Source organism: Colossoma macropomum, unplaced genomic scaffold, assembly GCF_904425465.1.
Source record: "Colossoma macropomum unplaced genomic scaffold, Colossoma_macropomum, whole genome shotgun sequence".
NCBI classification, from domain to species: Eukaryota; Metazoa; Chordata; class Actinopteri; order Characiformes; family Serrasalmidae; genus Colossoma; species Colossoma macropomum.
In genome coordinates this window covers 13,247,224-13,261,612 of record NW_023494801.1, presented here as the reverse complement: position 1 = coordinate 13,261,612, position 14,389 = coordinate 13,247,224, and the positions used below count along the sequence as shown (strand labels likewise).

General features: G+C 38.9%; 1 protein-coding gene across 1 annotated transcript; it reads right to left on the bottom strand.

Annotated features, from left to right (window-relative positions):
- Positions 1-370: 370 nt before the first annotated feature.
- ube2z (ubiquitin-conjugating enzyme E2Z) lies at positions 371-14,341 on the bottom strand. Its single transcript, XM_036589605.1, has 7 exons — positions 13,573-14,341; positions 10,627-10,699; positions 8,690-8,877; positions 7,336-7,447; positions 5,517-5,629; positions 4,333-4,423; positions 371-2,572 (listed from the first exon to the last, which is right to left on the bottom strand). The coding sequence occupies exons 1-7, from the start codon at positions 14,004-14,006 to the stop codon at positions 2,396-2,398; spliced, it is 1,188 nt and encodes a 395-aa protein (XP_036445498.1). The 5' UTR covers positions 14,007-14,341; the 3' UTR covers positions 371-2,395.
- Between the last annotated feature and the right edge of the window lie 48 nt (positions 14,342-14,389).

The window sequence follows — 14,389 nt, the reverse complement described above, 5'->3', positions numbered from 1 at the left end:
AATCTGAAATTAAAACATCTTTTAAAGCCTTCTTACCACTAAAGTTTTATATTTTTCTGCAATGTTGGCATTATATAAAATCTATCAATCAAAGAAAATATAAAAGTCATGGAATTGAAACATGTTTAATAAGAAAAATCCATAAACAAAACCTGCTTTTGAACCAATGGAAGAAAAAATCAGTGTAGTTAGAATTTATACTATATTTATATTTTGCAATGGATTCATACATTGGACTATTTACACAATTTGTTCTCAATTTGCAAACAAGGGAAAGCATTAGTACATCACACAAGATCAAACCCACAATTAGACAATTGTCTCCTGTTACAGGAAGTGTTTAGGAGACCCATGGCTTTCAAGTCTGTCCTTACAAAGAGAAAAAAAAACCCATTTAGGGAAAAAATAGTCGCCTAGTTATAACTGGATGCCATTTTTTTTAAGTAAACAACCGCATTAAAACTACAGCACATGCAAAACCACAGGGCTACCAGTACCATGGTCCATCTTAAGATCAGAAATGTTATTTGTTCATGTTCTTCTTGATGTATGCCATGACTCATAAGATCAAACCCTATAATCGCGCAGAAATTACAACAGATTGGCTGAGGATGCCTGTTTTTTCAAAAAGGGAGAGATTGTTCTTTCTGTTCTCAGGCACTTTTCTGGCTCCCTCACTCTGGGCTACAGTTGCTCACTAGCACCATCTGTTGGGGATTTTAAAAAGTTGTCTTTAAATGCCTGTATTTAGTGTGTCTCTATTTTGATTGTGTGAGAGAGGTGCTTCTTGTTGATGCAGTATATCTGGACTTGTGCACCATCTCATTTCAGCTACTGCAAGTTTGCCCTTGCTTATGTTGAATCTCTATTAGAGTTTAACAGTGCCTCCAAAAGAGAAAACCGTATAGATTTTTTTTTAGCGATTAACATGTACAGTACTGAGATGTTTTACTTCTGTAACCATAATTTCTTGCTTTGAATGGAAAAAAAGACTACTCTTACAAAAAAAAAAATTCTGTATGGTTCTTGACTTGGAAAACCTTCATATCAATATTAATGTTCTCCACTTACAGGAAAAAAGGTTCTTTACAGTCACATCCACTGACAAGTTCTTTAGGGAATATAAAGTGGTTCTCCTATAGCTTTGCTCTAAAAACCCCTATAGTTATAGATTGTACATAGTTTTTTCAGTGGTAAAGAGGGGATGAGTAGTTTACAGTTTGATCGTAAATATTAGTGGCATGTCCCGAGGGAGTCAATTTCAGTTCACTGGAGATCTGCAGGAGATCATGTTGTGCAGTGCAAAACAAGAGACCACTGTTACCTCCTTAATTAAAAAAGGAAAGAACAGTGCCAGACATTTCTCATTAAAGCACACATTTTAGGGCAATAATGATGGAACAGATGGACAAGTCTGTCTCATAAAAAGAGGTCAGTTCAAACTTTTTTTGTCTCCTCATATCCATCTCAAAAGAAAGGAGAGCCCTTGTGTTCTCATTCAACCAGCATATTTAATCAGGCTGAAACATCATGGACAATGTCCTTTGACTGTACAAACAAAAACACTCATAGGACAACTGTTCCCATAAGCGCGAAACCACTGATCAGTTTACTGGCTGAAGATATTGATCACACCAGACCCATTCAAAAGCATTTAATGCACATAACATTAAAATAAAACTTTTCTATGCACAATATTTCAGTATATACATTTATTTTATAGTTGCATCAGTTTTCTTTTTCTTAGATCATGTAAAGCAATTCATTATGAATTCATGTTGAAATTATGAGTCCGTTCATAATATTCAAAATATTTTTTTAATGATTCAATTAACGTGGAGAAATAAATGTTGAGATTACTATCAAGACATAAGTGAAACAGAAGAGACTAACAAACCGTTTCCAGGAGTGGCATAGGTGCACTAAGTGTATGACGACCTGGTCTGGGGTGAGGTGTCAGTAACTCTTAACCTACCTCTGCATTGTGTGGCTGACCACCAGAAGAACAAAGTGAGGAGCAGGGGGGCACAGAAACATGTGCTCTAGAAGGCAGAGTGTGTGCTGACCTGCTGAGGAGCTTGCATGTACATCAACACACATACACACAAACACTCATACGCCAATCTTCTAGTCCCATTCCCACTACTGACTGGACTTCTCTCTCTCAGAGAAGAAAACAAAAACAAAATGAAAGGCAGCCATTGGCTAGCAGAGAAGGAGAGGAAAAAAAAGGACCAATCAAAAGAAACAGGGGACAGACTAACCCCTGTGCTTCACAACCAGATCTACAACTTCTCTCAATGCTCTGTGCATGTTGCTTACTTAAAAGCGTCCAGAGCAACAAGTAAAGAGAAATGCTTTCTCGGACTCCTGCTGTGTGCCCCTAGTGAGCAACCTATGGCTGGGAGCTGCCCTGGCTGTCTGGGTCTGTTCCAGATGAGCTTGTGTCAGAGTCCGAGTCACCGTCATTGTCCTCTGGTGGACACTTCTCTCGCAAACGTTTCTGAGTGGCACCGAGACGGGCGAGAAGACCCTGGTAGTCAAAGCGGCCTCTCTTTTCCCCGAAGGGATCCTGTAGAGAACAGAAAACAATATGGGTAAATCCCAAGCTAAATATTTACCTTGTGCAAAACCATGTGTTAGAGCACCAGGGCACAAACTGCCTAGAAGGGGGTCAAGGTGAGCCTTGATTTCCATACAAATTGCACTCATTTGTACATACAGACTATATGGACAAAAGAATTGGGAACCTACACATTACAGCCACAGGAGCTTTTATGACATCACATTCTAAATCCATATGCAATAATATGGAGTTGGCCTCCCTTTTGCAGCTATAACCCCCTTCTGGGAAGCTTTCTACAAGATTTTGGAGTGTGTCTGTGGGGATTTTTTGTCCATTCATCCAGAAGAGCATTTGTGATGTTAGCCACTGATGTTGGACAAGAGGGCCTGGCTCACAATCTCTGTTCAAGTTCATCCCAAAGGTGTTTAATGGAGTTGAGGTCAGGACTCTGTGTGGCCAAGTCAAGTTCTTCCACACAAACTCACCCAACCACACCTTTATAGATCTTGCTTTGTGCACTGGGGCACAGTCATGCTGGAACAGAAAGGGCCTTCCAAAACTCTTCCCACAAAGCTGGAAGCATTCAATCGTCCAAATGTCTTGGTCTGCTAAGCCTTAAGATTTCCCTCCTCCACCAAACTTTACAGTTGGTGCATTGCAGTCAGGCAGGTATTGTTCTCCTGGCATTCGTCAAACCCAGACCCATCCATCAGACTGCCAGATAGAGAAGCGTGATTCATCACTTTACAGAATAGATTTCCACTGCTCCAGAGTCTAGTGGCGTTGTACTGTTAGTCCCCTTTTTACCTTGTTCTTCCATGGTCAGGACCACCACAGAGCAGGTATTATTTAGGATTTAGGTGGCGGATCATTTTCAGCACTGCAGTGACACTGACGTGCTTGTGGTGTGTTAGTGTGTGTTGTGCTGGTGGATCAGATGCAGCAGTGCTGCTGGAGCTTTTAAACACCTCACTGTCACTGCTGAACAGTCCACCAACCAAAAATATCCAGCCAACAGTGTCCTGTGACCACTGATGAAGGACATGAAGATGTTTAAAAACACTAGTGTCTGATCCACTCATACCAGCACAACACACAAACATGCCAGCACCATGTCAGTGTCACTGCAGTGCTGAGAATGATCCACCACCCAAATAATACCTGTTCTGTGTGGCCCTGTGGGGTTCCTGACTATTAAAGAACAAGGTAAAAGGGGGCTTACAAAGTCATTGTAGAACTACATAGTACAAAATAATGGTAAGTGGAGCTGATAAAATGGACAACGAGTGTAGATACAAGGAGGTGTACTTAAGTGGTGTGTGTGTACACACAATAGTCATTCACTTCTTACCAATTCGAGAAGGAACTGGGTTTTTCTGGCATGCACTTTTTTTCCCCCACATGTGCCAGAGTCAAATTTCTGTGCAATTAAAGAAAAAACTAAAGAGTAAATACAGGTACACATGTATCAGCTGTGTTATGCCAATTTAAACAGAAGGCTTTGCACTAAGTCCCACAATGACTGCTGAAAACAGAATAGTGTGTAATTAGAGAAATGCATTCAGTATGATTGTGTTTAGGTCTCTGTCAACAGATGCAGTGTCAAATAGCTTCTTTATTGTACTTCACCCCAAAGGGGTGGATTTAGCATTCCATTCATTTCTATTTTTGTGTTTTGTTGTGTGGCTGGTAACAAGAATGTATATTAAAATGTCCTTATTTCTGAACAGGCGTGGTTCTTGTAGTCACTTAAACACATAGAATACCTGCATGTTTTGTCCCTGTAGATGCAGCCGTTCTTTGCAAACTCCTTCATAGAAGTCATAGTACTCCAAGAAGGACTTTTCCATCACACTCCTGAAATACAGAAAAACGAGTCCTTTATTGGTCTTGTGAAAATAGCCATTTTATACAGAACGGTAACATCACTCCTGCTCAATTCTCTTTACCTTATTAATAACCATTATCCGATTTGTTCCAGAACACCAAAACCATTGGTTATACATGTATAGTAATGATTATACAATATCACACATCTTATTAGCATAGACAACATAATGGGAAATGATCTTTGGTAACACAATGCATGCTTATGTAACAGCATTATAAGCTTGTACTAATACGTTTGTGGCTTAATTTTAGTCCAGTGATACTACTTATACATGGAATTTGTGACCAGTAACATTGCCACTTATTTGTGTTTGCATATTCAACAGTGCAAAAGAAGCCAGCTACGAGTCTGACTCAAATACAACCAACCACTACTCAAGATAGGGATGAGCAGTATATATTTATTATCATGATAAATTACATCACATTGTCACAATATACTTTTCTGCACATATTGTGGATTTTGTCAGGACTTAAAAGAATACTAAACAACTTAGTGTTTTGCCACAATGAGCATAATTACATTGGTTTCACTGAATTTAGTGCAGCACAGTATGTGAAACAGTGAATAAAAATCACTGTATTCAAATTTTTTAATGTGGCACTGCTTTTGTCTGTTCCAAATTCTCAAACCTAAAACACCCTACCACACCTTATCAAAACTAAATATCATGATGCTTATTGTGTGTACTGAAAATGTCTTGAAGTTTCATGAAGTTATATTTTTGCCATATTTCCCACCCCTAACTGAAGGGTTTGAAAAGCAAAGTACAATCATAAGACTTCGAGGTAGAAAAGAACACACAAATGCAATCTAACACACACACACACACACACACACACACACACACATACATTATGTATATATATATATATATATATATATATATATATATATATATATATATATATATATACACACATACATCAAATACTCAAATAGTTAACTGTACAATCTATTGGCATATTTAAAACAACAACAACAACAATAACAACAAAACACACATCACACACACACCACCCAATCTTAATTGTCTTAGTGACATGCCGTGTTACTCACCACAAGGCCTCTGGGCATGGCACCTTCCCTTCTAGCATGTCACAGACAGCCACACGCATGGTCTCATGGCGAATGCACTCATTATAGTTTTTGCTGTCGCCTGGGTGCCTCTCCTAATGAACAGAGAAACAATAAGTCTGTCAAGTTTAACCTTCAAATCCAAACAAAGGGGCACTCAAATCCAACAGTCTCTGAACATTTAATAAAAAAGACTGTACTGGGAGAGATGGGGGGAAAAATAACATATCAAAGCTACCAAGTAATCTATTTACCTGGGTGTCAGATTATACCATTACATTCTCTTATGTTGTGCCTATCAGCCTGAAACGGTTTCATTCAGCCTGCCTCTGTGCATAATGAAATTCAATCTAATGGGTGGGATAAGAGTATGCCACGGTAAGCAATAATGAGGTCCAAATATACTCTGGCTGTGTTCGAAATAGCCTACTATATACTGCTTATGCACTGATTGTGCCCAAAAGTATGTAGTATGCAGTATGTGACCAACATAGATAACGTGGTTAAAAGAGTAACTTAATAAATAATAAAGCTGGTCTCAACCAATCAATCCCCTTGACGTTGGCTTTTCAAGTTTACTTGTAGAGTGACGCTGTGTTATTGAGTAAAACTTTGTATTACTAACTACAAGTGTAATAAAAAGGAATGACTAGCAAATGGAGGAAAATAGGTGTGTATGGAAACCATACAGGTTTACCTCACAGACAAATCCAAAGCTAATTTTTATTATTTAACATGTTTATTTGTGGATTTGGAGATGGGAAGAAAACAAAATCCTCTACTCTGGCAGGTCACTCTGTAAAAAAAAAAAAACAGTTTTAGTCGAGAGCACATCTCTCGACTAAAACCTATCCACACATGTTGTTAAAGACCTGACCTGACAAAGACCTGAAAAGCAGCTAGCAATGGTTGCAAAGCAGCAATTGGAGAGCTGAGAGAAACAAGTCTGGTTTTGGGATGGGTCTGACTGACTCATGTTGGCAGTCTAGTCACACACCTTTCCTATAGTATGGCACACGGCTTTTGTTGTATATCCAGTATTGTACCATGTACTACTATGAAGAGCAGGATGTATTGTACATTATATACTATTACATATACTAGTGCAGTATGCAGTATGTTGTACAGTAGTATACCATTTTGAAAACACCCACTCTATGTGCAAAACTATTTCCTTCTAACGAATGAATCCAGCTACTTAAAAGCGCAGCCATTGCTGACACAGTCAACTAGCTGCTCACACACAGCTTTGTAATCTCCATAGAAAAGCACTGTTAACAGAATGGAATGGCCTAAAGCAGGTATAAATGAGCCTAAGGTCACCATGCCCAGTGCCAAACATGGGCCAGAAAGGTATAAAGCCCTGCAGCATTGGGCTGTGGAGCACTGAAATGGCATTCTCTGGAGTGATGGAGCTCCACCCAGTACCTTTGGGATGAGCTGGAGTGGTGTTTGTGATCCAGATTTAATCATCCAATATCAGTTCCTGACCTCAGTAAATACTCTTGTGGCTGAATGCAATCACATCCTCACAGCAATGTTCTAACATCTAGTGCAAAGCTTTCCCAGAAGAGTAGAGGCTGACACTGCAGCAAAAGTAGGACAAATTCCCTATTAATACCTCTGATTTCATAAGAAACACAGAATGAGCAGCAGTCTACAAATTTTGGACATATAATGTACCAAATAACCCACTTTGGAAAAGTGTCAACATTTGTTTAACTTTTTCCATCTGAGAGCTGGTAGTGCAAACCTAAGAGAAGTAATCATGTACTCTGCACTACGTCTCAAACATGAATACCTGCTCAAAGCCTGGCTCATTGTGGTAAGGGTTCTCTGTCATCAGGGACTGGATGGAGATAAGGACTGAAGAGATGCTCTGAGCAGGGCTCCATGCTGGACCTGTCCATGTGCTAAAGACGACAAACATGACATGGACGAGTCACACTGAAATTACATTAAATACATTTTCTGGCATTTAAAAAGTTAGAAAACAAGCCCATCCAAATTGAGCATAAGCCTCTGGCCTAAAGAACAAACACATTTAAAAACACAACAAAAGATTTTTTGCATGTTTCCTCAACCACTGTAGTTCCTGACTCATGTTACATAACAACGAGTTGCAGATATACTTTTCATTAATCATAGGCCAAAATGTCACGCACATTTGTTTATTTTACTTGGATGCCTAACCTTGGTAAACCACAGTGTGAGGTGCGGTCCCATTCCAAGACATACTAAATAATTTCACAAATGTTTAATAACATACTCAAAGAATTAGGCCAAAATTAAGACATACTCCTTCACATACACCAAGTCCATGAACATACTAGTTTTACTAGTTTTAAGAGGTGAGATTTTGAACTAGATTTCTGACACATTCACTTTTCATACACTTGTCATTCTATTACACTAGAAATATTGTAATAGAATGACAATCTGAATTATTTTTGTTTAAGTAAAATTAAGAAATATAAAAAAGACAAATAACAAATTAGAAACTTTTCAACTGTAACAGATGGGTATTTAAATGGGTTTCATATATACAAAAAAAATAAATCACACAAAACCAGTTGTAATGGAACAGCCCCAACCAATTTGTCAACAGTGCTTTAATGCATCATGTTGCAGAAATTAAACCACCTGTGTGTAATTTTTTACAGCTAATGGAATACATGGAATTGTGCTGGACATTTTATAGTCACAATAGATGTCTCTCTTTAATATACTGTATCAAGCACTTTTGCCAATAAATATAATATTGTGTAAGCTGCCAAATTTAGCTAATTTAGTTAAATAAAGCTCAAATAAATTTACTATCTTCAATCAAAGCAGAAACTAAGCATCAAGCGTTGCATTTTTCAGATTTTCTTCACATTTGTTAACACAGAACACAAAATATATTCACTTGCTTGTAATTACCTTGACATAGCCAACAAATGTGCCTGACAGGCTGTTCCAAGTCATCATAAACAACATGGTCATAAAATTTTTGTTTATCGAAGACAGCCCAGATCTTTTAAATATGATTTAAACGACTTTCATTCACTAAATGCAACCAGCAAATGATTGCAGAAACATCATCAAAAACAAACTTCAACACACTTATGTTAAAGTAGCCAGACCAGTTTTTGGGCTGGAGAACAGACACTCACCCGAGAATGCTGAGGCAGACTTTGCCATTACGGTAGAAGTTGGGATTGAAGCGCACTGTGTTGTGCCCGGTGGTGATGAGTTTGACACGTGGGGGATGGATGGGGTAGTCAGGTGGACAACGAATCAAGAAGAGAAAGAATCCTCCCTCATACGGTGTGTCAAAGGGACCTGTGATGAGGGCATGGATCTGCGGAGGAAGACACAGGAATGTCAGCTTGGTAACTTTTTGAGATATTTCGCTACGTTTAAATTGTTGAAATTGTTAATGGTTCAGTATGGAAAAATGCAACTTTAGAAAACTTTTGGAAAACAAAAAGCAAAAAAACAAAAATGAATATTGACATCAGCAAGCAGAATAAAACATCAACTGGAATAAACATGTGAACATCAAGTGGTAGAGCAATTGTAGCAAACGGTGTATGTAAAAAAAAAAACACGTAAAAAGGAAGCAAATAAAATCAAAACCTCAAGTGAAATAAATCTAACCATCATTCGGTTTTAAGTTTTCCTTTTATCAAGAGAGTAATCTGATAGAACATGAGATATTCAGCTATTGTGGCTCTAGCATATTCAACAGTGATAGGAATCTCTCATTTTCTACAATTTGAAATGGCTGCATATAAGTAAAACTGAAAGGCTGTGAAACTGAAACTGAAGGATGCTATATAAATACAACACCATATTATTAATCATCATTATTATCATTATTATCATTATTATTATTATTATTATTATCTAAAACTATTAATTAACTTATTGCCTTTGTTACAATCAGACGAAAGTTTGGCACCAACCGTTGCTGAAAGTGTTGGCTGTGCCGCCAGCAACATGCATGCTCTGTATTCAGAACCGTTACACCACTGGTACACAGCAATTTAAAAAATCATTTATTTAAAACAGTAGTTGATTTTTGGGGTTTAATAAAGAATCTATCAATATAATGTGTGGTCAAACTGACTTCAGTGTATAGTATGAATTAATACTTTAATAAAACTAAAAAGCATCATTTTAATCACTGACATACTGATAGGAAATATTTATACCCTCCATCCCTATTCCACAAATGCTTGTTTCAGGAATGTATTTAATGTGGAGAACAAAGGCATGAACAAAGCTGTGTGTTTTCCAAGTTCAGATAAGCTAATATTAAGTAGATTACAGTAGAAATTCATGATGTCCAGATTAAAACCTCATTTTAGGCTCATTCTCAACCCGATACACTACCATTATTTAGCTCCCCTCAGAGGGCAAGCATTTATAAGATTACGATTTTCAGGGTAGCTTGAAAAAAACCTCACTGTGTTTCCAGATTATATTTTACTTAAGGGCCCCCCTCCACACACTTGCCAGGTGGGTAAAGCTCATATGTTAAGTTTTAACAATTCATTTGAGCCTGTAAATCCACCAGACTATAGAATATAATAACAAAATAAAGTTTTTCACATGTTTTGAAGGTAGCTGTCTTGCACTTTTTATAGACGGTATGGCTTATTCTGTGTGTTTATGAAGAAATCTGATTTTGGGCCAATATCAGCCTGTCAGCTGAAGCTCCTGAAAGATTATACCTACAGTATAAATTTACATAGTGTTGCACGGATATAGGGGACAGTGCTTAGGCTGACAGTCTTTAGGAAGAACAAATGCAAGCAAATGTTTTTCCACAAGCTTTAATTTCATCACAAAAATAGGTAATGGACAGGTAAGGCAGTGACAGCCTTCACTAGCCTAACATGTTTTCAGTTATCCCTACTGTATATTAATAGCAAATGTTAAATATTTATGAACAATTCTTATTGTACAGACAGTTCATCACACAATAAGTTAGAAAAGCAAAATTTGTCACAGCCTGTAGTACATTGTTAATATAATTAATTTAAAACATATTTTAACATACAACTGGAGGTTTTAACTACAGCAACTCCTACGCAAATCTTACCTTGGTCATATCATGAGGATCAGGAACTACAAACATTCCAGGGGGAGGCTCCTTATAGATCGACATAATGTCTCTGTGTGGGAAGAAAAACAGATAGAGATTAAACACAATAAGGGTGAAGAGAGAGGGTACAGGAGAAAAACAAGGAAGAGATCTCTCCTTACTCTCCTCTCTGCCAAGATATAAAAATAAAAGGCTTCAATAACTGCATCCCAACACCCCTTCAGAAGCACCCAGTCCAAGCTGAGCCTTATAGCAGGGAAGCTTTGTGCCTTTTGAAGTGGCCAACAATGTGTTAGCTGCTCTGGCAGATTATGTGATTGGCTTCAAATGTACCGGAGGAGATGTCTACAGGTGTTTGTCTCCCCTTCCCTACTGCTGATACTGTGGGGTAACAGGGAAAAGTCTAAATAAATAAATAAACTGCAGTCGAACAATTATTTTAAGCGACTCACTTACCATAATGAATGAATTATTACCAACAGGTAAGCACCATGAAAGGCAAAGTTGTGTAAATTGCATGAAATAGTATTTATTACATCTATTTACCCCCATTACTGTTGGCATGTTACCTGCTTTAAAAAAGGATCCTGGCTATGCAGCGGAGCCCCCGTTTTACACATCTTGGAAATACTCAGCACTCAGTTGTATCAATTTAAGATTTGATGACTTAACTTCTCAGCACTGCAATTTGTGTAAGTGTTGGGAATATTACAAAAGCTATTTATCCATAAAGCCTACAGTACTGCAATCAATAATGAAATCCTGTCAACAATCTCTGGAACATTTCAAAATGACTAAGCTCAATAGTTCAGTCAATATGTTAGTTCCCTTGACCCAAGGTTTTCATATACACACAAAACAGATTCACACTGTCATAATGTCATGCAATGTTTACACTATTTTCAAACAAAGGGTTTGCACAATTCACGCAGGAAACAGGATACTGGGTTGCATCACGCCTCGTCCGAGATCCACATCTCTCTATTAAGGAAAAGACACAAATATATAGTGTATAGTTCTGTGCCAAAACTGTACATCATCCAGCCAACTCCGTTTTAATTCAAAGGATCTGTGATCTTGCCAAGTCTGCTAATAAAGGTCTTCACAGTCAGTGAACGAATGCAGCCTCAAGCGCTCCAACACACTCCTAACCCCTGCTACTTCCACAACCTCGTCCTTAAAAACTATTTAATTTAATTATATCAAATCCAGAACAACAAGCACCTGAGTAGCTTTTATCCCCAGTTCTGTATCTTAAATTAAATTTGGTTAATTTAGTCGCTTGAGTAACTAAATATAGTATATATAATAAAGTAAAAATACGTTTACACTTTGTCTAACATTACATGTCGTTTAGAAATCTAAAAGCAATAACTGTGACAAACAGGCAGCAACAGAGAAAATCAGAAATGAGAACACTGTATACTCACCTGTTCCCCAACTTAACCAACGGCAATCAACTTTACAAGCTAAATTATACTTTCTACATATCTACTTGCCAGTATTTTTATTTCGTCTCTATATGTAATGTTGATAACAGTGACAGATGTGGGGGCAAAAAAGTTTTCTTTAGGTCCTATTTACAGTGCACTTCATTTACCTCTCTGCCATGAATGGATTTAAAAAAAAAAAAAATATGTTTTAGGCCAAAACCTTTTCTGAAAACTATTGTTAGCTTTTGTAGGAAGCTACAGCTTTCTACAAAATAAGTTTAGAGGCATTTAAATCAACCTGAAATCAAAACTGTTTTAACCTTGTTAGCTTATGTCCCTGGTCATATTAAGTATGATTCATCATAATGTAATTACCACAAAATTCTTCCTTTCTTGTAATCTTCCATCACATTGTAATGACTTTTTCCTGTCTCTAAAACTTTGATTTTGGCTACATCAAGATGCACCAACAAGTAGAGAAAAAATTATATTAACCAATATCATGCCCCCCCCCCACCCATGACCACCCTCACCTATCACTTAGCAAAACGTCCTTGATACTGTGCTTTATTTAGAAATAGAGACAAAGATAAATGCTAATTCATGCTGATTTTAAACACTTAAGACATCTGATTCCCATCACGCCCAGTAAATTTCTCTAGAATGGTGCATTTCACACCAAACCACTCTGAATTACCGGTGAAATCCCCTTTCAGGCTGCATGTCGCACTATTGTCCGTGTACTGCATGTTCTGTAAGCTGTAACTGTGAACTACATTTCACCCAACGTGTTACCTACAGTCCTAGTGTGTCGCTGCATTTGTATGTTTTCCACTATATAACCTACTCAAGTATTTAATTCATCCCTGGAGACCTTATCTGAGCCCACTCTGGCCAGATTGGACTGGAACCCTGCAGCAGTTCTTAGGGCTGTTTAATTCTGGCAGGTTTACTGTGTGTTATGGTCTTTGGCAGACAGGCAATAGCAAACAATGTCGAGACAAATTCTATGCAGGTGAAACGTACTAGTGAATAAAAATGGGCTGGATGTTGCCAGTTTAGATGTCCCACTTGTGAGAGTTGCGAAATCTTCCCAGAACTTGTGCGCCATAACCGCTTAATGCCTTGAAGAGCTAAACTAGCACTAGCTGTGATAAATGCGTGTTTATTTTGTCGCTGCTTAGTTTGATTCTAGACACAAAGAGTCAACACGGCTATCCGAGGTAGTCGAATATGGACGTCATACAACCTAAAGTATAGTTTGTTAAGATAAGTTAATTACTTGGGTAGCTAACTAGCCAAGATAAAACAAACTGTCAGCATATGGTTGGACAAACACGGCTAGCGAAACAACTTCCCAGTGAGCTAGCTGGCTGGCTAGCCGTTTGGCTAACGTAGCGAGAGAGCAAGAGTTGAGTTTACCTCAGCCGAGCTAACATTACAGCACTTAACTTACTAAGTTACAAAGAATCTCAAAACCCACCGGATTAGTCAGTTGACAGCAGGTTACCTTTTTATCCGGAGAATGCACTGCTGCGACGCCTTTTCGTTGTCCCAGTCGGTGCTCAGTGTGGGGTCCCAGGACGTGGCGTGAATCTGGGACAGGAGGCCCGCTCCGGCTAGACTCGCAGGAGCCCCGGTGACCCCCAAGCCGATGCTGGGCGGTAGCGAGGGAGGCACGGCCGCTGGCGCCGAGATGTTGGAGCTCACTGCATGGCTGAGCACGCCAACGCTCTCCATGACCGAAGTGATGTTGTGCGCAACTGCAGGAGACACCGCGGCCAGGCCAGTCTCTGCGGCCGCGGCAGGAGGCGGCGAGGCCGGGTTAGCTCCGCTGGTCGAGTGCCCCGGCAAAGAATGACCTAAACTCGCGGACAGCTGGGCTCCATTCCCCTGACTCGTTCCAACGGCGCCGTTGGATCCCTCTCCGACGCTGTCCGCCATCGTCGCTCACTTTGATAATGGCCCCAGTGATCTGACTGCAATTTTGAGTTGTCACTTCGACCAGTTTCTCCCCGCAGTTTCTGTTTCTCTCCGCTCAGGAACCTGATCTATTAAACGTTACAGTGCAGCGGGACGAAGAGAGATGACTCCATCGTCCCTAGTTTCTTTTCCACCCTGAAACATACCGTGTCGGCGATTTCTCCCCGAAAAAAAATACTTGACGCTAACTGACCAAGTAATTACCGTAAAAACATATACACCATATACAGCTGAAAAACCACACCTTTTCAACCACACACTCCAACGTCGTTCTTACCTCCGCTTCGATTGGTCTTTTCATTACCGTGTTATTTCTCTCAGCTACTTCCTTCTAGTGTAAGGAA